The sequence below is a fragment of the Podarcis bocagei genome (assembly GCF_964188305.1).
Source record: "Podarcis bocagei genome assembly, chromosome: 4".
NCBI classification, from domain to species: domain Eukaryota; kingdom Metazoa; phylum Chordata; class Lepidosauria; order Squamata; family Lacertidae; genus Podarcis; species Podarcis bocagei.
Window position 1 is genome coordinate 52,541,680 of NC_138128.1, and position 23,051 is coordinate 52,564,730.

General features: G+C 38.8%; 1 protein-coding gene across 6 annotated transcripts in view; it reads left to right on the forward strand.

Moving 5' to 3' along the window:
* Positions 1-23,051, forward strand: part of TDRD1 (tudor domain containing 1) — a 28,509-nt gene that overhangs the window by 1,938 nt on the left and 3,520 nt on the right. For 4 of the 6 annotated variants that reach the window (XM_081192846.1, XM_081192847.1, XM_081192848.1 and 1 more), the window contains 21 exons: positions 1,138-1,441; positions 1,662-1,748; positions 2,392-2,456; positions 2,681-2,801; positions 3,415-3,520; positions 5,894-5,945; positions 7,289-7,390; positions 8,080-8,256; positions 10,439-10,582; positions 10,867-11,038; positions 11,907-11,993; positions 12,687-12,863; positions 13,205-13,312; positions 15,654-15,824; positions 16,684-16,938; positions 17,244-17,366; positions 18,252-18,362; positions 19,279-19,449; positions 19,966-20,220; positions 21,963-22,073; positions 22,648-22,761. In XM_081192846.1, the coding sequence (XP_081048972.1) occupies positions 1,174-1,441; positions 1,662-1,748; positions 2,392-2,456; positions 2,681-2,801; positions 3,415-3,520; positions 5,894-5,945; positions 7,289-7,390; positions 8,080-8,256; positions 10,439-10,582; positions 10,867-11,038; positions 11,907-11,993; positions 12,687-12,863; positions 13,205-13,312; positions 15,654-15,824; positions 16,684-16,938; positions 17,244-17,366; positions 18,252-18,362; positions 19,279-19,449; positions 19,966-20,220; positions 21,963-22,073; positions 22,648-22,761 (2,977 nt within the window). In that variant the 5' untranslated portion in view covers positions 1,138-1,173. The remainder of the gene's footprint in view (positions 1-1,137; positions 1,442-1,661; positions 1,749-2,391; positions 2,457-2,680; positions 2,802-3,414; positions 3,521-5,893; positions 5,946-7,288; positions 7,391-8,079; positions 8,257-10,438; positions 10,583-10,866; positions 11,039-11,906; positions 11,994-12,686; positions 12,864-13,204; positions 13,313-15,653; positions 15,825-16,683; positions 16,939-17,243; positions 17,367-18,251; positions 18,363-19,278; positions 19,450-19,965; positions 20,221-21,962; positions 22,074-22,647; positions 22,762-23,051) is intronic. The other 2 variants (XM_081192849.1, XM_081192850.1) reach the window with 2 other exon arrangements.

A 23,051-nucleotide genomic window follows, 5' to 3' on the forward strand; every position in this document is an offset into this window, starting at 1 on the left:
CTTGCACAGTTTTCTCTTATTTTAAATAATGAGAAGGGGATTATCCAAAAGCTGCATCAAGTGGGAGGGATTCAAGAACTAAATATTGAAATGAAATTATAGCCCCTGCTATCTTGGGTTTTAATGCATTTTCCTACTTATGTGCAGACCTAGCCGTATACAAGAGGTGGATCAGTGGGGAGTTAGGAGCACATGTACAGCCCATGTAACAGCCAAGATCTGCTGATGCAATTGTGTGGGTTGAGAATCCATCCTTTCCAATTAAAGATTAAACTTTTTATTTTTTGTAAAGTTGATTTGCAGTATCCAGTCACATTGTGGAAGCATCACCTTCTGCATTATTGCTTATCTGCTGATGACTTTTGTACAAACTTTGATGAACTGGATTGGTGCATATAAGCCATTTGACAGCTATGGTGTTCATTGCCTTCTTCTTATTAGAAAACAACAGGATAACTGGCTTTATATGCAATATACTTTACTGGGAATTGCTGCTAAATGCCACCTCAGATTCTGCTTTCACTTGTTTCAGCAAGGACATTAACACAGCAATTCATACCCCTTTTGTTCTGGGCTGGTTGACTTGAACTGAGTTCCCTGTTCCTCCAGCTGGAACACTGGATCCCAAACTGGTTCCACTCCTGTCACATGACTGCATTAGGCCTGATCCAGGATTGATATGTGCCCCAGTTCCATACTGGTGCAACAGTTTACCTCCCCACCCCTTTTACACCCTTCTGGAATGAGTGGCAGGGCTGCAGTTGCGGCACACTGCTCCATTGAGCCCTGATGCTACCTGACTGAGTTCTGGATTGTACCAATAAACATCAACATGTGGCTGTCCCTTGAGGACATGCCCCAAGGCTTCAGGAGTGCCAGCAGTTTTGTTAAATCCCTAATATGATTGTTTGAAGCTAGTGGGAAGACATTAATGCTAAAACTGATTTTTGTATTTTCTGTAGAACAACTTATTTTATTCCACTTTTATTTTTAATAAAAAAGAATACAGAAAATTGAATGAAAATTTGCTTAGGACATCTTGGTCTGGAATATTTAAAAATTCAACACATTTTCTTTTAGCTGCTAATTGCTTTTTATTCTTTTCATCTTCCTCGTTGCTAAACAATAACTTTACAGCTGTCAGGGAATTGTTCTGATACGGATGCGCACAGGATGGCACAAAATCGTTTTATAAGGAATGAAGAACTCAAAATTCAAAATGAATCACTGAGAAGTCCCAGCACAGGTCCCAACTTCAAAAGCTCTTTACCTGAAGAAGATAAAACTTCAAAATTTCTCAACAATTTCTCGATTTGTGAGCAGGCTAACATGTTTTTTGAAACTCGTAACAGTAATTCAAGTGAAAGCAGTTATGATGGCTGCCATGGTAGCTTTAACAGACAGAGAACCACATCAGAAATGAATGGAGGGGAACTGAGAGGTAGGAAAATACCTCATTTTAAAATAGTTTTAATACCTTTAATCTTTTGTGTTGCTTTTGCAATTTCACTTATAGTACTTAAATTGTTTTATTGCTTTCTTTTTGAAACCTTTGAAAATGGAAATGGCTAGTTCCAGTTGTGCACTTCCTCAGCTTTAAAATGTGTATTATATAACAAATGCTTTTCTTCAATAAACATTTTTGTGCTGTGTTTTTACAGTTTTTGTATCGTATGAGCAGTCTCAGTCATTTTCCACCCACAACCCACCCATCCAGGCTTCAGTGTTGAAGCTCAGCTGTGCAGAAGGTTAAGTTCTCTTTTATTAGAAAATCAACCATTACTTGTTGATTAACTGCAACAAGTTAGTAAATATTAAAGGGAGTATGGAGAAGATGGGAAGTTAGATTTATATGTAAGAAGATTTCTTGTCAGAACTTATGAGGTTACTTTTTGTTAATTTTGTAATTTTTGTAACAAATGATGTAAACACGTGATTTTGTTTTGTTGGTGTCAAAGCAAAATAAAGGGGGCAGGGAGAAAGAAAATCAACCATTACTATAGATGAAAAATTGGAAGCTTTGTTATCAAATCACTTCTCTGTAAGTGTTAAGAACAATGAGTAGCTATTACTTAATCTTGGCAGTTGCCTTCTTGAGTTCTGTTTATATATGGGCAGCTTTAAATTATCTCATTATGAGCTTGCTTAGGAATAGTCTACCAACTTTAGGTGGTGGTTAATATAAATGTTTAATGATTAAGCATTGATTTCATGCTGTGCAATATTGTACTTAGTAAGTCCATCTCAATTCAGCGTAACTTACTCCTAATTGTGCATAGCATGCAACTCTAGCTGGTTGTCCAACTGGGTTAATTATTAGAAATGTATCTCCCTTCTACTACTTCTTGGAAAAACTAGGTCATATCTAAACATTACTATTCTATATTGTAGGGAAATCAGAAGCCATGAATGGCGCCAGTACCTTCCTACCATCCTCAGCAAATGAATTAAGTCCTGTGAGTTTGCAAGATTTGAGTCTGAATTTTCTTCTACATGTGTCCATTTGTGGCAATGTTATTTTCAGCTTCCTTTGTTAACCCTGATAGTACATGTGTTTTCCCTTGTGGATGTGACAATAGAATTTGGTGGGGCCGGTTCCATTTCTGTTATTTATGTGGCAGTATTTTACTATTTTAAGGCATATAAATGTTGCTCAAACTATTCTACATGTATATTGCAGGTGCATGCTTCAGCCTTGCAACATGCAAAGCAGAGAAGACTACAGAGCGCTCCTGACAATACTTTATCCACAGGCTTTGATCAATTACACCGGTCCACATGCCATTTTTGTAGAATGTCTGGTAGGTTTCTGTTATCTCATCTGATAGACAGTGCAACCTCTTACCTTGCAAGCTTTTTTTTAAAAAAAATTGAAGTTATGATTTTTTATTATAAATTGGAAAGTGAACTCAAGTGTCAGTTAAAGCCTGTGTCCTTCATCTACCATAAACTTACTTAGTAATCTTAGACAAGCCATCATTTCTCAACCACAACTGAAACATCTGAACAAAAATTGTGAATTATGTATGAATGATTACTAGGCAACTGTGTAGAGTGCTTTGGATACTGTAAGTAAGATTCATGAATGAACTTAATTTGCGTACAAATAAAAATTAACCTATGCTTATATTTAATATTTTATCTAAATGCAAGGGTACCTTATCCATGTTGATTAACATCTTACATTTTTCCATGTCAAAGCAGGGGGGAATTGATGTTTTCAATATTATGCCAATGGATAATAAAGATTTTTAAACCTAGAGGCTTAGTATTACAGAATTCTACTATGTGCGGTTGACTTTAAAGACCATCAACTTAATGGGAACACAGAAGAAAATCTTGGATACTGAATCAGAAATTGCTGACCACATACTGTAATGTCAACGCTTTGTGTTGCTGTGTTAATCTCTTTAGGATCCTTGAGATGCACACGGTGTAAGCAGGTCTATTACTGTTCAGTGGAGTGTCAAAGGAAAGACTGGCAAATGCATAGTGTCGTCTGTAAGCTAGTTAAACATAAGTAAGTTTATACGTTAAATTTATTCTTCCTCTGATAACTGGATTTGTATCTATTTCCCTATAGACATCTGACTGGCTACTAGACAGGCTGGACTTGATGGGCATTTCGTCTGATCCAGTAGGGCTGCTCTTGTTTATATAGCTCCCATTAGTGCTCATGTTTCAGAAAGAGGAACATATGCATATTTAAGCAGAACTCTGCTCATATTTTAGATGAATACATAAGTTCCCATTCAGATCATGATGCTCAAGCACTTTGTGTGAATTAGCATGTACAGTCATACCTCGGGTTGAAGTTGCTTCAGGTTGAGCGCTTTCGGGTTGCACTCCCTGAAGTAACGTAAAGCGTTACTTCCGGGTTTCACCACTCGCGCATGCGCAGACGGTCAAAATGATGTCACGCGCGGAAGCGGCGACCCACGCAGATGCGGGTTGCATTCGCTTCTGGTTGCGAACAGGGCTCCGGAACGGATCCCATTCGTATCCAGAGGTACCACTGTACATTTAGGGCCACCACGGATTTTATGTGACTAAATACAAGGAACTACAGCATGATCTTGCAACTTAAGCTATCTCACAGGTTTGTTTTGATGATAAAATGGGAAATAACCCATGTTATTTGCAGCATCTTGAGGTCCTTGGAAGAAAGCCCAGGTCTCAATTCGATATTCTTTAGTTATTTATTTTATTGTTTTTTATTCGGTTTATACACCACCCTTTATCAAAAGATCCCAGGGCAGTGTACAACATTAAGAACACATTTTATGGAGCATCAATAACAAAAGCATAATAGCAGACAGCATAAAAAAATAATCATAATAATAATAAAATGTTCATAATAACAGTACTCACCACCACAGCTTTAACAGGCCATATATTATTTAATGGCTAAAGGCCTGGATAAGGTGAATGTTTTTGTTTGGCACCTAAAGACATGTAATGATGGCACCAGGCAAGCCTCTCTTGGGAGCATTGAACAGTCGGGGAGCCACCACTTAAGATATATACTGCAAAGGGCTATAGAATTACAAGTGAGATCTGCAGCAAAATGTTGGAGTGGTTATGTTTGGGTTTTAGTTACTCCACTCCCTTTTCTCCCCCACCCACAGCAGTCCACTTTCCACATATACTCAGTCTTAACTGGACTAGTTTCTAGGGTATTCTCCCGTTTAGGGTCCTCCTCTCTTTTGTACTTCTGCACCCTGCAGATTTTACCCTGTCTTCTGATACTTTCCTCATATGCATGGCTCTTTTGGCTATGTCAAGAATGGCACTCAGAAAATTGAATTAGGTGTTATAGGATGATTGTAATTCTAAGTGATGAAGAGTTTTAGCAAGTATCCTCTAAATTCTGGTTACTGTTGTGTAGTTAGGTATGCTGTATTGCATTTTTGAATATGTGGTCTATTTATTTCTTTTGGAATTCCAGGTTGTATGTTGTCCTCAAAGAATGGAAGTGAAAATTGCTACTACCATGTTTGAATATAACATTCTTAGAATGAATGTTGAGCCATTCTCTTTCCTCACCTTGTATCACACCACCTTCAGCAGTACCATCCTAGTCTGTCTCCCATTATGTCAAAAACAGTGTTAGAAACTAAGATATGAAAGCTAGGAGCTAAATGGCACCTTAAACCTAGGTTATGGGCGCAACAATGGAATGTCTAGGCATGCTTTTTAAATAAGAATACAAAGCTGAAAATGAAGAAATCTTAAAATATTTCTGAAGTATTATATACATTTTTCACATGGTCTAGTCCTTCCCCTGCCCACCCCCCTAATATTCTTAAGAGGGTCTCTTCTACAGTCTTCAGAGAGTGGAAGCGGGAAAGCAGAAAGAGGTCCTCCTTTCCTTCTACTCTGCTGTTTTAATCTGAAATCTTAGGCGCAGTATTGCACTCTGAACTCAGAACTCTTTGCGTTAATGAAATTCCCTGTCGCAAAATGCGCCTAGAACAATGGGAGTTTTGAACACTGGTCACAAATTGAAAACCTAGTTTACAAATAGAATCAAACTGTCTTAAGAAGGTTTAATAAACTAGAGTCCCCCACTTTAAGCATAATGAGAAACTGGTTTAAACAGACCAGGATTGAAGCACCAAGCCAGCATGCAAATGGGGTGAGTGGGAAGTGTACAGTTAAAATGCTCATTCTACCTTAATAAATAGTCAATTCAAGCAGAGATATTAGGACTAATAACGCCTTCAATGTTTATTGATAAGTAAGTCGTAAAGGGTTTTATAAACTGGCTCTACTTTATGTCTCTTAAGCAACATATAAATGCTTACTTCTTTAAGTGGGTCAATTTTGAGTGTATTCAGGACTGCTTGACCTTTACAGAACAATTATACTAATGAACAGAATTCATTTTTAGTGCCGATAAAGTTGAAGATAGTGCAAAATCTTTGGATGAAATCAAGAAAAAGGTATGACTAGAGTTGTTCACTTGTGTGGTTGTGGAGGGGGCATTATTACCATCTGCAGATGATAGTACTGTGTATCAAATAGTATATTTTGCTCAGCAGTACAGTGAAATATTGGCATTAGAGAACTTGAAGCTGCTTAAGGGATCTTCTGCCACCCTGCAGTGATAAACTGGAATCCAGAGAACCATGATATTGCCTCCACATTGTGCAGTGAGCTTATTTTGGTTCCATTTCCTCTATAGTGCCTCCCCTTGTGTCTAAAAAACCTCTTTCTTATAAGGGTTATGGACCTCTGAACAGCATTCAAAGAGGCACAAACAACTCCTTTTGAAATTAAATTTATTTGAAGTTCTGTTAGAAGAAAGCATTTTAAGTGTGATCACTGGGTTTTGTATCCTAACCAATAACACTCAGTTCAACCTTCATTTGGGAGCTGGTCACTCCTCCACCCATTCTTGTGATACCTTCCCTACTTCTAGAGAAAATTGGAACAGCCCACATCTTCATCAATATAGCAGTTACTGCACATTGCAAAATGCTGTGGCTACAGTGAATAGGCACTGTGTCCTATGGAAGTGTGCAGGGAAAGAATTTTAACTACATGACGGCTAGCCAGCTAATGAGTGCCTAATTGCAAGCATTTTCTCTGTTGTCTTTTCTGCTTTAGCTTCAACTCTCACTGCCTTTTCTCTATTGATACAAATTTTAAACATGATAAATTCCTTCCTTTCCCACTTTATGTAAACTCCTTATTGTTTTCTGAACAGCCTCTCAATTTCTTGTCATTTTAAAATGACAGTAAGTATATTCTGCTTTTCTTGCTGAAGCTGTTGCCTCTTTTAACTAGTGAATACTACTACATTTATGGTATCTCAAAATGCCACTTATTCTGTTCTGTAAAAAGACTGTGTGGGTGACATGACCATCAAGATACGTAATGACTTTAATATTTCTATTATAGTCTTCAAAATTACCCTTGACTTTGATCCTTCTTACACTGCAGTCCAAACTTCTCTTGCCAGTGGGGTTTCAGTAGCAGTGGGGCCACTCATTGAAAATTTATTTAGGGGAATATATCATGGAGAGCTGGTTGATGTAAAGTGGAACTTCCTGAAATTCAGCTGAAGTCTGCCTGACTGGTAGAGCTCAGGAGGGTTGTCCATCTTCTGGAGATTCATTGCAAGGGGGGAAGGAGCGAACAGGAATCATTAGTTCCATTAACTTCCTTTCATTAACTTACCACCTTCTTTACATGATTTAAGTATTTTAGATCACTGAAACAGTTTAATAAATGAGTTGCATATTCTGCTTAGTAAGCAAGCAAAATAATTTGTTTACAATAGGAAAATTTATCTATGAATACCAGCAAAACAGAAGAGCAGGGCAAGAAAACTATGTATTCTGATCTGACTACACTGGAGTTCAAGAAAAATATGAAAATAGTGGTAAGTTCAGCTTTCAACCCGTTGTTTTGTTCTGTGTGTATTCTGCACTCTATCCTGCCCACCCTCCACCACAAGGTGGCAAACAACAAAGAGCAAACTTTTTTTTAACTTTAAAAAATATGTGTGTGAGAGAGGGAGAAAGAGAGAGAGAGAATATATTGCTTAAATAACACAGCTGGACTTGTTTATTGTTTTGATTGCTGAAGTTTTCTGATTAGAAAACGAATGCTTTCATTTTCTTCCCTGTATAACCTAAATTAAGGGTGGGGAACTTGATCCAGCAGGTGGGACCCTTTCTTTCTGCAGTCCAGCTTTGACAGAAGGAAGGCAACAGCCACCTGTCAATCACCTGACATCATTGTGACGCCAGGTAACTACTTAAAAGAGGCTGTCATCAGCAACCATCCGATCAAAAGGGAGTTTTCAGTACTAAAGTGGATGGGCGCAGAGAGCAATCCCCTTTGAACTATATAAGCCAATAGGATCAAAACTGCTCCACTAACTGTTCTAGGGAATTCCTGGGAGCTGATCCCATTTTTACCTGCCCCACACCTGGTAGCTGCAGTCAGGACAAATCATTATCTGCACTTACCCAGCCTAGCCACGAGCAGGTAAATGGCAGTGATTCTGACTGATGACATGTAGCATTGTAGACAATCTTCTTGCTATATGGCTTTCTTTCTATTTAGGGAACAGTAACACAGTTCAATAATCCAAGTGAATTCTACATTCAAGTCAAATCTCCAGAAGTTCTAAGTAATATTAATAAGCTTAGTGTGAAATTGAAGGATTACGATGGAATTAACCAAGGTGAATATATTCCTGCCAAAGGTGAAGTCAGTGTTGGACAATATACCCTGGATCAGGTAACTTAATTATCAAATGGACTCAAGGACCAGGTGGTTTGTGGTTGGCTGTCCAAGAGAACCTGCAGCCAGCAACTTATCATTGTTGATTTATAGAAAGTATAGGTGTTCATAAAATGAGATATGTACTTAAGTCTTGTTTGTGTATGTGTAACTGACGTGAGCAGCGCTGTATAACTTTGCCAAAGTGAGAGGTGGTTGGCAGTATAATTCTACGCCAGTTATTTGCTCCAGATTTTCCAATGCTAGATAAAGGTGATGAAAGTTGTTGGGGCACTTGAATAAATTATGCCTGGGAATTTTCATCAGGGCAAGATGGTTTTTCTGAAGTAACATTTTAAATTTTATAATGGGTTATGTCACCTGAGATCTGTCACATAGGTCAAATGTTTTTAAATATAAACTAAAATGGTAATAAAAGTGCAGTTTAAATGCTGTAGGATTGTTCAATAGCTTCAAATGACACTCCCACAGGCATACAATAAAGTACAAATAGAGGGATGAAGGGACGCAGGTGGCGCTATGGGTTAAACTACAGAGCCTAGGGCTTGCCGATTAGAAGGTCGGCGGTTCAAATCCCCGCAACGGGGTGAGCTCCTGTTGCTCGGTCCTAGCTCCTACCCACCTAGCAGTTCGAAAGCACCAAGTGCAAGTAGATAAATAGGTCCCGCTCCAGCGGGAAGGTAAACTGCATTTCCGTGCGCTGCTATGGTTCGCCAGAAGCGGCTTATTCATGCTGGCTACATGACCTTGAAGCTGTACGCCAGATCCCTCGACCAGTAAAGCGAGATGAGCGCCACAACCCCAGAGTCGTCTGCGACTGGACCTAATGGTCAGGGGTCCCGTTAACTTTAGAGGGATGAAGCCAAGGACTGGTTTTTAAAATTTTCCTCTTAGTTGTTATCTGTTAAGTATGACAGTTCACAACAAACACAAATAATAGGTGTTTTTCCTGTGATGTCACAGTTACTAATATTTAGAACAATAAAAGGAAATAAACTAGTAAAACCTTCCCAGTAGTCTCAAAAACCTCACCTAATAGAAGAGAAAATCTTTACATGCAAAGGTAGACGAAAAAGCTCTGAACAGAATTATAGGAAACCCTTGGGGTGGGATTTAATTTTTTAAAATTCTGTGGCACCCTAGGATATGCTGTGAAAACAATACTTTTGACAAATCTGTACTTCTATGAGCTTTATGAGTCCATCAACCATCTGCCTGCGGGTAACTGCTAGTAACTGTTGGAAAATAAATGTACACAGTTAGTGTTTGGGGCAGAGGGGCTGTTGGAATCTGAAGACATGATAAAGATTTTGGCTTGGGCTAAAACTAGCATTTGTGAGGCAGCATTATAGAAAGATTAAAAACTACACACACGTGGGAGTAGGATCAGTTTAGGTGACTAGGGAGTGGACAATAAATATTTGGGGTGTGCTGCAACCATTGTGTTTCCCATCTCTGCTTGTGCAGTTCTAATGGTTGTATTATCTGAAGATATAATAGTCTGCACTATTGACATGGTTGCCATATTTCAAAAGGTGAAAATCCGGACACAAATGTTGTTGAGCTTTTCCCCCCAAAATCTCAAAAAAGAGTTTTTAAAGGTATTTTTTATGAAATCTACAATGCCAACATGGGTGTCCCGTAAATTTGGATTTCCCCAGACATTTCACTGATTTCCGCCCAGACTCTGTTATTGAGAGCTGAATACCGACTGTGTCTGGGAAATTCTGGACTTATGGCAACCCTAACATCACACACACAGCTGTGATAACCTAGTGCAAATGTAGGGTAAATCTGTAATTCTGTAGCAATAAGATAAAAACACCTGTGTTTTGGATTACTAGTAAGATGTGAACTGTAATAAATCAAGTATTTATGAATTAGCAGCTCATGGTAGAATTGTTTGACTAACTAGTATCTCAGTTAAACTGAACATTTTCAGTTCAGCACAATTACAGTCTCCTCCATTCCCTGCAGAAAATGAGCTAATCATAGTAAGTCCAGTGTATTATTCTGTTTTCTAAATTACATCTGATACTAGCTTAAAAGCACAAAAATGTATTGAAGGATCTGGTATTAAAATTGCCATTGTAGTTGTTCAACTGTTATGTTGAAGAAGAATCATTTTTCTTCTTAAAAAAGAATAAATCATAATGTAAAATAACTTGTTCATGTTCAGACCTGGTACAGAGTGCTCATAAAAGAGGTGGATATCCTTAAGAAGAGTGCTCTGGTTTTATATATTGATTATGGAAATGGAGAGAATTTACCACTAAATAGAATTAAACGATTGCACCAAGATATTGCGCACATTCCACCCTGTGTAAGTATAAGTTTACACAATGCACCTTTACCACAGATATTTAGAGTGTCAAGAATACAGACCTGTGTATGCAAATGCTAAAGTGTGTTGAGACAAATAATATGCCAGAATGTTGTTATTACTAACTACTAGAGACTCCAAAACTGGCATCTTGACTAAGACGCAAACGAAAATTTTAAATGGCCAACATACATATGTTTGAAGGACATGTGCACACATGACCATAAAGACCAGCAGTAAGCCAGACATCCTTACAGTGTGTTTTGTTTTTGCCTTGCTTTCAGGCCATTAAATGTTGTGTTGCTAATGTCCTCCCAACTGAAGAAAAATGGAATGCAAACTGCAGCAAAGCTATTGCTCCATTTCTTATAGGAAAGTGCTGTTCATTCACTGTTATTGATGTTTTGGTGGATGAGATGCCCTATTTTGCTGTAGATGTTGTATTGGCAGATTCTGGTAAGTTTCATTAACAGTAATATTCTTTGTTGAATGAATTGTTAATTAAGCAGTGATGGTTAACATCAATTTTTGTAATCTGACACATGAACTAGAAGGATTCTCACCGGATACTTCAATTGTATCCCATCTTGGGGTGGATGAGTCATTGCACAGTGATTGTATGTCATTCCCTACATATCAGGGAAGACTTGGTTCCATCATGGACTGACCAATAACTAATTGCTCAGTCATGCTTGCCTCAGATCCTCGATGGGCCTGGTGACACCAGGCAGTACCAAGAAATAGTATAAAAAAAGTGCTGCCTGAAAAGCCTGGCACCATGTTTCTGTTTATATGTGCAGATTTTTTTGTAAGCTACTTTGAGGACCTATTGGGACTATAAAGTGGGATACAAGTATAAGTAAATAAAACTGAAGTGCATCTGACCCTGTATATAACTTGGAGAGGTGCTCTTAGTCAGTATTGGGTTAAATGAGCTGGTGGCCAGACTTGGAAACAGCTTCATAAGTTTGGAGTACTGTATTTTCTTCCTGTTTGACCAAACCCCTGGATAATATGTCAGTGCCCAGAATCAAAGCATTGGAGACAAAAAGCTGTTTTGAGAAGTAGCTGCTCATATTGACTTGGCATAATTTACAAGAGATGAGTGTAGTGGACTCTGTTTTTTTGGCAGAATGTTTGTGTGCATGGCAGTTTTCTTTTTACTAGTCTTTGTGAAGCTGTCATTCACCAATTTATCTGTAATACTGTATGTGTCGTAGGCCTATTTACAGTAGTACTTTACAGATAGATTTGGTAGATCTGATGTATTTCAGTTGGCAGTGATTTGTTTTTGAATGGATATTAACAAATGTGTGTGTTTCAGGTAAACACTTACATGAAATACTCTTGGAAATTGGATGTAGTTTGAATTCAAGGAGTAGGAGTAGCAACAAGGAAAACTCAGTTACTGGTGAGTCCTTATTGTTTTATTTAATTCATCTTGATTAATATCTTTATGAAAGCAAGGCACCTTTAAGCATGCACTTGCTAAAGATACTAAAATAGGTATATTCTATTGGTGCAAAATGTGTGTCATCTTTATGAGGCTTTGGAGTGTAGCCATAAGTTAACAGGTGCATTACAGCTGGGTTATCCAGGTCCAAAGGGCTGTTTTTGCTTTAATTTCGAGGGTTGAGTTGCCAGAATCTTGGACTATAACACTTGAGGTTATGGAAGATGCAGTGCCTCAGACTAGAGGTCATCCTAATGGGCGCTGGAGGAAAGGGAGTTGGCTCTATTTGTGTTATATTGAGCTTGCCTTTCTGGTGATAGCTCCAAATGGGATAAAATTTAATGTAAAGCTGTATCTGTGGGTTGCTGCCTCAGTCCTTAGCCTTTGAGCAGAGATACAGCTTCAAGAGGAGCTGGTGGTTTTGTGGCACCTTCAAGCTGTGCTCGTGGTGTCCTAGTTCACATGAGAGGTAGTGCATTATTGAGAGTCTTCTGAGTCTCGTTTTGTTTAAAACTACTATAGATGGATGAATGTGTCTATGAATGTTATTCTGCATTCTCTTAAGGATGATAAGTTTTTTTTACTTAAATTGTTATTAAATACCAGTAAAACCTGCAACTCTGGTTTTGATAATAGATTCTTTTTTCATAGGTTCTATTGTGGAAAAGATTTCTATTCAGGAAAAGAAGGTTGAGCATAAAGGACTGGATCATAGTGGCTGTCAAACTCGCAAGGTTATCTTGCCATCTATAGGAGATACATTTTTGGGTATGGTTGCCCACATACAAACACCAGGAGATTTCTTTTGTCAGCAGATGGAAAATGGCTGTAAGTCCTTGTTTTTAGTTAAATTAAAATGTAAACATGTATGCAGGAGTAGCATTTGAATATTTAACAGAACTTTAAAAATGTCAGGAAGTGGTGAGGTGTTGAGTTTTTTTGCATTGAAGTGTGAGATTAATACTTAACATCACTCTTAATTTATAGCTTCTAGTTTGCACTTTATAATCCACAACATGCCTAGACTTTCTGTGTAACCTCCAAACAACCAACAATATTCAAATGACAGCATTTGCTGGCAAATGAAAGTACACTTTTATATTGCTTACTTGTGGTTTGGGAACATTTTGGTTTTTTATTTAACAATTTCCACATAACTGTTTTGTCAGGCAAACTTACTGAGCTTCAAGTATCCCTGGGTGAATACTGCGACACAATCTCTGCTACCCCAGATTTCTGCCCAGCAGTAGGAGACTTGTGTTGTGCGCAGTTTACAGGTAAGTATTACTTGTTGATGATGGTGATTTGCTGTTGTTGGCCTATATCTAACAGAGTTCACTTGTTCAAGCCCATGGAAATCTGTGGGCTTAAGTATGCCTCTAGTGAGTGGTGCTTTACAGAATGCAAGAAGTCAAGTCCCTGTCATAGGAGATTGCAGCCCACATGGTGAAACTTTATGGGCAAAATGGGAACATAAAAGGTGCCTTATGCCAAATTAGACCATCAGTCCTACTAGCTCAGTATTGTCTCAGTGACTGACAGCAGTTGTTCAGGATTTCAGACACAAGTCTTTTTCAGTTGTAGCTAGAGATGCCAGGGATTGAATCTGTATGCTTTGCCACTGAGCTACAGCCCTTCCCTTAAGTTTTGAAGAGGTTTTTGTAGGAGGTAAGAGTGCTGGTACAAGCATAACGGACAGCAGGGGGAAAAGGACAGTCATTTGAGGAAGCCAGGTGTCTTCAGGCAGCTGAGAGTGGTAGAACTGGAAGGGTAACAGTTGTGGGTGAGGATATATTGGTATAAGAAAAGAGCTATAATGGAAGAAGGCTATGGAGGGCTTTGAGGAACGAGTGCTAGATCTGTGTAGAGCTCTGATGAATGATGTTCTGTGTCAGAGAAACAAGAGGTCACTTTTTTGGAGAGAGACGAGACAACAGAAGACCGGGAATGAAGGTTGAAGAAGTCAGGGAAAGATATTACTAGAATGTGAACCAGAATTCTTGCCAGAGGGGCAGAGAGGGGCTGTATCTTCACAATGTTGTAAAGTGACATGGCTTCAACAAACAAAGTAATGTGGAAGGAGAGAGGTTGAACGTAAAGCCAAGGCTTTGTGCCTGTTCAGCAGGTTGGATGTTGCAAGTTGGGTAAAGAGAGTATTCAAGGAAAGAAGAGCTTTGGATGAAATATGAGAAGTTTAGTCTTCAGCATACTGGGAGAAATTCAGTGTAGGGCTAAAGAGATTGTTCCATCTGGCAAGCTGAAATACTTCTGCTGATGGAACAATCTTCCCTCTTCTCCTATGTGCAGTTCTGTGTATCCTCTGGACCTACCTACCTACTGTGCCAATTTGGGTGGGAGTGAAAAGCTCTGTTGCACTAGTGGAAGACCTTGTGCTGCCTTCTGCTAATGAGATTCATTAGTTGAATCCAACCCACTAAGTTTCAGGCAATGTTAAAACAGCAGATTAGAAATAACAAAAGAGACAGTTGGAGATGTGAATTTGGGTAGAGGGAGAAAATTCTAAAGTACATGGTAGAGCTGGGTGAAATCAGCGCTGAATGTTATAGGATTGGAAGAAGTTGCCCAGGGGCAATGTAGAACAGTATTCTTCAGCCTTGGGTCCCCAGATGTTTCAGCAGATTGAAAAGCAGTGGTATAGGGCAAGCTTCTCGAATCGGGACCCTCCAGACATTTTGGAGTGCAGCTGCATTCAACCCTGAACAATTGTCATGGGAGTTGTGGTCCAAAACATCTGGAAGGATTGTGGGGAAGGCTGGCACGGAGAGAGACCAGCTATGAGACAACAACAGGTCCATGAAAAATGCCAGCACAGAAGGGAAAACCAGAGTAAGTGTGTCCACTTTTTGGAGCCACTGAAGCAACAATCTGGTAGGAAGAAAAACATCTAAAGTCAGAATCATGGAGACCTAGGTCATTGTGAGTTGAGCAGGAGTGAATGGTCAGCGGTTTCAAAGGCAGCAGGCGAGTCAAGAAGCAAGAGGACTGGAGAGTAGATAAAGGATAGCTTGCAAGTGTAGATAAGCCTGTACTAATTTAAAGGACCACTGAGGTATTTATTGAAGATGAGATCTCAGTTTTTTCTGTTGATTTACATAGGTAGTTTTGGGGCCTTTCCAGCATTTTTACCCATATGCAGAAATTGGAGGCTCAGTTCTTCAATAGTTTTTTTTTGTTTTTTGTTTTGTTTTGTTTTGTATTCACACTTTGTTGGCCTAATGGCCAGTGTCTGGCATTTTATATAAAACCAGAGCATATCAGAGCATTTTTCACTTGATCTTGGACTTTTAAGTCTTTAAAAGTATTACATGGTCGTTGGCACTTTTGCTCTTTCTACAGAAGCAGTAGGATCCCTATTGGCCCTGAATTGCAACATCCTTTGAGACTGGAGACCTTTGCAAATCTGTGCCCCTGATGTTTTCTAGAGTAGCATGTGTACTGCTGTGCAGGGAAGAACTAGTTTGGCTAGTATTGGCTCAGACTTCTACTGCCACAATGAAAGCCACCACTTGTGTACAGTAGCTGCAGTAAAAATCAGTATGTAGCATGGGGTTGTTAGTCGTATAATTTTTACATGACAAATGTATTTTTATTTTCCAGAAGACAAACAGTGGTACCGTGCATCAGTTTTGTCCTACATCTCAGAAAAAACTGCTCTAGTGGGCTATGTAGATTATGGTAACATAGAAGTCCTTCCATTAAATAAACTTCGGCCAATCATTCCAAAATTAATGGAGTTACCAGTACAGGCTATAAAGTGCACATTAGCAGGTATGAAACAGAATGACTAAATACATCTTGGGAATAGCAGACACAATTATTATTTTTTGCAACAGTGAGGGAAACAAAGAGATTAACCTGTGGAGACAAAATGGAAATTGAAGCTGTGCCATAAAATTTGTACCAGGTACAGCTTCTGAATTTAGATACAGAATCATCCCAATTATGCATCAATATGATGCAACCTGCACCAGGCAGATTGGAGATTCCTTTGGAAGTGTTGTGATAGGAAATAAAGTTGTCTGTATATTGATTACTGTATTAACTCCTTTTATTTAAAGCCTACCATTAAAAGCTTGCTGTGCCTGAGGCTCATAGTATGAAATACTTAACATAGTTCAAATTACTCTTTTTCCTAGAGTTGGCAGCTTTGTGATATACTCTAGCCCTACCTTGTTCATATTGGGTTTTGGATTGTCACTGACCTGGTAGTCCTAACTATGCCAGGCAATGGCCCAGAGCTGTGTTCTCTCTGAGCAGACTTGCCTGACACTTCTTGCAAACATTGTAGGAGGCACAGCAGCAGAAAAGGCAAAACGTTAGTAGCCATTTGGTGCTTCCCCAGAGGCGGCAAAAGTTATTGCGTCAACACTGCATAGATATTAGTAAAGCCTGTTCTGATTACAAAGGAACATTTTTGTGTCATTTTGTTGTTTCAGGAATATGAAATAGAGAATTATGTGCTGGGTATGCAGATAATTGGTTACCTGATCGAAAATGTTAGAAATATACTTTTATTGCTGATGGACTTATATCATTACAAAGAAAATTCTCTTCCAAAGAAAAATAACTAACTTGTAAAGAAGTAATTTATTTTATTTTATTTTTTAAACCCGTCTCTTATTTCAAGGTGTAAAGCCAGCATCTGGAACCTGGTCCACAGAATCAACTTCTGTTATGAAGAAGCTGGTGCAAAATAAAGTACTCACTATAAGAGTAATAAATGAGAAGGACAAAACTTTTGTGGTCAAACTTACAGATGAATCCAGGACTCCAACAATAAATGTGTCTAAATATCTTTTAGAGTTGGGATGTGCAGTGGAAGAAGCCGCCACTGTCCCAGCAGTGCTTGAAACAAGCACTGGAACGTTGCAAAAAATGAGTGGTGAGTATGTGAAAACTAACTAGCTTGAGGACTTGACCTGCATTAGTAATTTACTGTGAATATTACAACACTGAATAAGACTCAGATTTAGGAACAGCATTCATTATTTTTGCTGCTGCACTGTTACTAATCACATATTTGTTGTACCTAATCTATAATAGACAACGTCTACCCAAATCGCCCTCTGAAACTAAAAATGGGGAAATATATTAGACTTTGCTGATGGGGATCTGTTACATTTCCACCAGTAGAATGAACATTGAAAAAACATAACTCCTAATGGTTATTTTTATATTTATCTATAGGTCAACAGCTGGACAAAATTGATTGGTCAAGGGTCACATTAACAGCCAAGCAGGTGGTAAATGTGTTTGTTTGCGTGCTATACAACCCCAGCAAATTCTATTGCCAATTGTTAGACAATAACGGTACATCTTTCTTTTTTTCCCTTTGAGTGTTCTGTTCCTTGTGTATCAATTTTTATATTTCAGCCATCTATAGCTCTCTTTCAGTCACATGCCCCAACACTTAGCCTGTTATTTACATATCTATCCAGTGTCCTCAAACAAGTATGATTCAGAAACCTGACAGGTGTGTCATTGCTTTTTTCACTCACATAGTTGTTTGTGCAAACAACTATACTTAGACAGCATTCATCTTGTGGAGCAACCTCTTCCATTTTGCACAGTGAATATTAAGAGGGCATAATTCTGTCACTCTCCTGCATGCATCTTGTTTGGTTCTCCCCCCCCCCCCCCGTTAGTGCAATAAAGGAGGGGAATGCAAACAGTAACAGTACATTTTGTCCTATTGCTCAATAGCTTTATACAGCAAAACCTCGGTTCCAGAATGGCTCCGCTTTGAAATGTTTCAGCTCCCGAATGCCAGAAACCTGGAATTAAGTGTTGCGGTTTTCGAACGTTTTTCGGAAGCCGAACGTCCGATATGGCTACTGCTTGGGTGCAGGAAGCTCCTGCAACCACTCAGAAGCCACGCCTCGGTTGTCGAACATTTCGGAAGCTGAACAGGCTTCTGAATCGGATTAAGTTTGACATCCAAGGTTTGACTGTATTTATAAACTGTTTTCAAACTCAGCACCATCATTGGTACACTTATTCAAACTTCCTATCATATGGTTATGTAGCAGTTCTGTAGCAGCAGTATTGCTTGGTGGAGTTCTTCCATATTAGCTGTTTTAGAAAAGGTTGAGATGTTAGCTGACTTAAGCCATATATTGGAAGGAAGGCCTCTAGACTTTTCTCATTAAACTTTTGACAGTGGTTAGTGTTGCAATTTCAATCTTAATTTTGCAGGCTTGAATGCTTTGGAAGAACTCAATATATCTTTAGCAGCATACTGCCAGAAAACAGCCCCAAACATTTCCAAAGTTACAAAGGGAGATGTGTGCTGTGCTTATTTCTCTGGTGAGTAAGTTTGCTTATTGCTCATTCTCTTCTGTATTTCATTGATATTTTATAGAAATCACATTTCTCTGTTTGCTGTGGAAAGTATCCAACTGAGTACTTCCAACACCTGGTGCATTTAGACATACACTGAGCAATTGAAACGTCATGCAGTTCATGGCCTTGGCTCCTTTCACCCCAATTCCCTAGAAGGAAAGGCATCCAGCAGAGCAATGGAGCAAGAACTGCATTGTCGCAATTTACGAAACAGTAGATTTCATTCCATGCTAATAATGCTAATATGAATACTGCTCAAGACAGTTTGCAAAAAAGTAAACAGTAAAAACGCAATAGTATAATGATGGTAATACATAATGTGATAATTCTTAAGAATTAACAGTTCCTATAAAATGTATCAAAATTGAAGTAAGCACACCACTTACCAATAGGTCAGTTAATAATATCCCAAAGAAGCCCCAAACCTGATACCATTTGTACCTAGACAGCACCCCAGGCACCCAGCGTTTATGCCTAAACTCAAAAGGCCTCAAATACCCTCTCAGTTCTCCTAGCAGCTACTTCCTTAAAAATGTCCCTGGGGCATGTCAGAGGGAAGCTGCCATCTTCTGATGGCAAAGAAGAGTCTCCTCACTAAGCTGTTGCCAGGGCTGAAGATAGGTCTTGATATGTATATATTTCTTTTTATTATTATCCATTATCCTTGAATAGGATCTTAGTACTTTTCCTGCAATATGACAGAGTAACTTTAATGTCTGACTAAAAATGGTATTGCTTTGAAATAGGGGTAGCATCAATCTGCTATATATGTCTACACCCAAGTAGCAAAAGATCAGACTACTGTTTTTAATGAGAGAGTAAATTATTTGTAAATTATTGGATATTACAAGATCTTTGTTTCTGTCTTATTTTAATTTAGGTGATGGTAGATGGTATCGGGCTTTGGTGAAAGAAGCCAGTTCATTTGAAGCTTTTAAAGTTCTATTTGTAGATTATGGAAACTACGAAGAGGTAACTCTGGACAAAATCAGACAGATTACATCTACCTTTATGAAACTCCCATTTCAAGCAATTGAATGTTCGCTGTCAGGTACAGTTACCTTACTTCAGTAGAAATCTCTTGAACTGCAAATAAGATATAAAGTTACACTGTTTTAAACAATATTTCTGTTTAAGGTGTATTCCTGAATCTAAGATCCAAAATGTTAATCTGTTAGACACTTGAAGCCTGTATCTCAGGCTAAATTGTCCTAAGGGAATAGGAGTAAGAAAACAGTTAAGCCACAACCAGCAGAGTAGTGTAGGATAAATATGACCCAGAAACTGTTCCAAATTAGAAATTACTAAATACTGAAACTGTCTTTATTCTTGGATATTCCTACGTTTTGCATATGTAAATCTTTTACATATTTATGTAAAAGATTTTAAATTTATGATAACAGGTCCCTAAGGTTTTCAAAATCCTCTAATATATTTATAGTACAATTTATTCATTTTTACTGAGATACAAGTTTTCTAGTAACAATAAGGGATTTGCAGCCTTAGTAACATCAAGAGCATTGTCTAAAGAGTCCCTAATGGCTGCTTAAATATTTTTCCCCCTCAGGTGTAAGACCCATAAATAAGGAATGGACAGCAGAAGCTACAACAACACTTGAGACGTTCACAGCTGGGAAGAAAATTCAGGCCAGAGTAGTTTCTTTAACGACAAATGGTGCTGAAGTAGAGCTTATTGACAATTCTGAGAGCAGTCCCATAGTGATCAGCGAATATTTAATTAAGAATAATTTAGCTTTGAAAAAGGAAATAGTGTCGGATCTGAATGTGCAGCCAGGTGAATTGACAGACAGTGATTCCCAAGGTAATGTTACTAACTTTTAAAAATGAAGAATCTGCATACAGTTTGTCTGTTTTGTGTAGGTATAGGGAATGTGCTGTGGTGTTAAGCATGTCAATCAGCAAATGTGATAAATTATTAAGTCACCAGGTACGTTTTGAACTTTCTGTTGATGAATGTTATCACATTGATGGAAATGGGCATAAAACTTGGTGGTTCTCCATAGATGAGCTGAAAGAACAAGCAATAGTATGCTTCAATAACAGTATAGATTTCAAAATTAAACATCACGAAATTCATTACCTGTGTAGAGTTGTTCCCTTCACAACAGGCTATGTAACATCTATTTCTGTAAACTATGGTCTAATTCACACATCGTTGTAAACCACAGGTGGACAACCAAAGGGCAGCATGCAGCCCTTGGCCATTCTCTCTGGGTGATGGGGGAAATGAGAGCTCTTCCCATGCAGCTTAGCAGCAGGAGAAATGTACACATTGCACGTGCTGAGAGGAGCCTTTAACTTCCTCCTCAAAAGCTTCTGATCCAGACAAGATTGGTGTTCCCACACGGCATCAAGAACACAAGGGGCAGGGATTAACATCCATTCCCCCACTACTTCCTGTGCAGATTAGCTAGTGGGGAGATAGTGTATATAGTGTGTACATGTGAATTATGCGTTGAAGGTGTGTGAGAGAGTTGTGTATGTCTTATTTAAAAGCACTGTCCAGTGCTGACTGTGCCCATCCACTGGCTTCACATCTTTTATAAGTGGCAGCATATAATTGTCAGAACAATTGGCACATAAATAATCTGTTTTGTAAAGCTTCAGATGCGTTGTCTGGCAATATATGTTGGTACGTATACCCTACTACTATTTCCGTGGCTTTTTTTGTTATATCTTCAGCAATATGGATATTTAATTGATGCCTACTAAGGATCACAATGGGGACGCAGGTGGTGTTGTGGGTTAAACCACCGAGCCTAGGGTTTGCCGATCAGAAGGTCGGCAGTTCGAATCTCCACGATGGGGTGAGCTCCCGTTGCTCGGTCCCTGCTCCTGCCAACCTAGCAGTTCGAAAGCACGTCAAAGTGCAAGTAGATAAATAGGTACCGCTCCGGCGGGAAGGTAAATGGCGTTTCTGTGCGCTGCTCTGGTTCACCAGAGGTGGCTTAGTCATGCTGACCACATGACCCGGAAGCTGTACGCTCCCTTGGCCAATAAAGCGAGATGAGCGCCGCAACCCCAGAGTCGGTAACAACTGGACCTAATGGTCAGGGGTCCCTTTACTAAGGATCACAATCTAGAATTACTGATAATTGCAAAGTTATTCTAAGAAAAAAAGAATTAAAAACTGATGAGGGGAAAGGAAACATACAAAACATTGCATCCCTTGGGCCCAACACTGTGGATTTTTGCCTTTATGTGGAGGATTCCCCCAGCTGTTTCCTCTGTCCTGCTTGCATGCAGGTAACGCAAGGGGCGATTGCAGGGAGCAGGAAGATCCATGCATGCCTTCCATAACCCTGTCCACTTCTTCTGTGTGCATCCTCATGCTATTTGCATGCATGCATGCACAGGTGATGGGGAACAGGGATTCGGGTTCCACCGGTACGCATCCTCTGTGTCCATACTCAGGTGGGATCAGGTCTCACTTTTCTGTAATGTAGACTCCATCCTGAAACTAATGGCAGGTAATTTTCATAACCAAGGTCAGCCACATAAAAGTGCTTAGCAGATAATTTTCACTTGTGTGTAATATTGCAGGATGCATACAGTGGACAACAACAGAATTTCCGGTTGGTGAAACTGTGCCTGTTCATGTATTAGATGTGACAAACCCTGGTTTATTCTATGCTGTACCCACAAAAATAAAAGGTAAGAACTACAGAATGCTGTAAGTTGCCATAGATTTTCTGTATGTGGGCCCCGTTCAGTCATAATAGAAAACAATGTTTTTCACTATGTAAATGACCACGACAAAATCTGGTCACAAATCTTCATTATTCCCTTCCCTTTTTAGTGCCTGTAAGAAGACTAGAAGTTCCCCATGTGACATTCAGATTTGGAGAGTTATGGTTTATTTATGAATTGTTCTAAAACCATGACCCCATGGTGTGTTAAACTTCAATTTGAAGAAGCCCATTGTTACGTATCTGCACCAGAAGTGTGCAAGGACTTAAAAAAAAACCTGCACTAGTTGAAAGTTTTATAATTTGGGAACTTGAGTTACTGAAGAAAGAAAGGCAGTACTGATTACCATACTTTTAAAAATAAAACTAAAGGAAATATTTTAGGTTTGCAAATTCGCTACTTTATTATTAATATGTTATCCAAGGAAATTTAGCTTAAGTAGCATGCTTCTAGATGCTAGAATGTATTTGCTCATAGACTTTATCAGAATAGGTGAGTGGTAGAAGATACAAAACATTACACTTCTTTTATGTTTTAGTGGATCTGCAGAGACTCCATAAGCTAATGACTGGACTTGCAGATTACTGCAGTTCTCAGAATGATTACAGTTTCAAGCCAAAAGTTGGTGAACCCTGTTGTGCCAGATTCACAGGTGAAAAAATGAAAAAGTGTGTGTGTTTGTGTATTAGAAAATGTTAAGATTACTTCATAAAAAGGAAAATATTTTAATTACTTTCTTAAAATGTCTAAAATAAGCCTATAGAGCTCGTAGTCTACAAGAGGGAGGTGATGGCTGAATTTCACACTATCATGTTTAAAATAGGTAACTCCCAGTTTCTTGCATAACAGCTTAGTTGGATAAAATGGTATCACAGGAAAGAACCATTTTCTTGGGTAGTATACTATGGGTAATATGGTGAAGACCTTATTATCAAGTTGTAA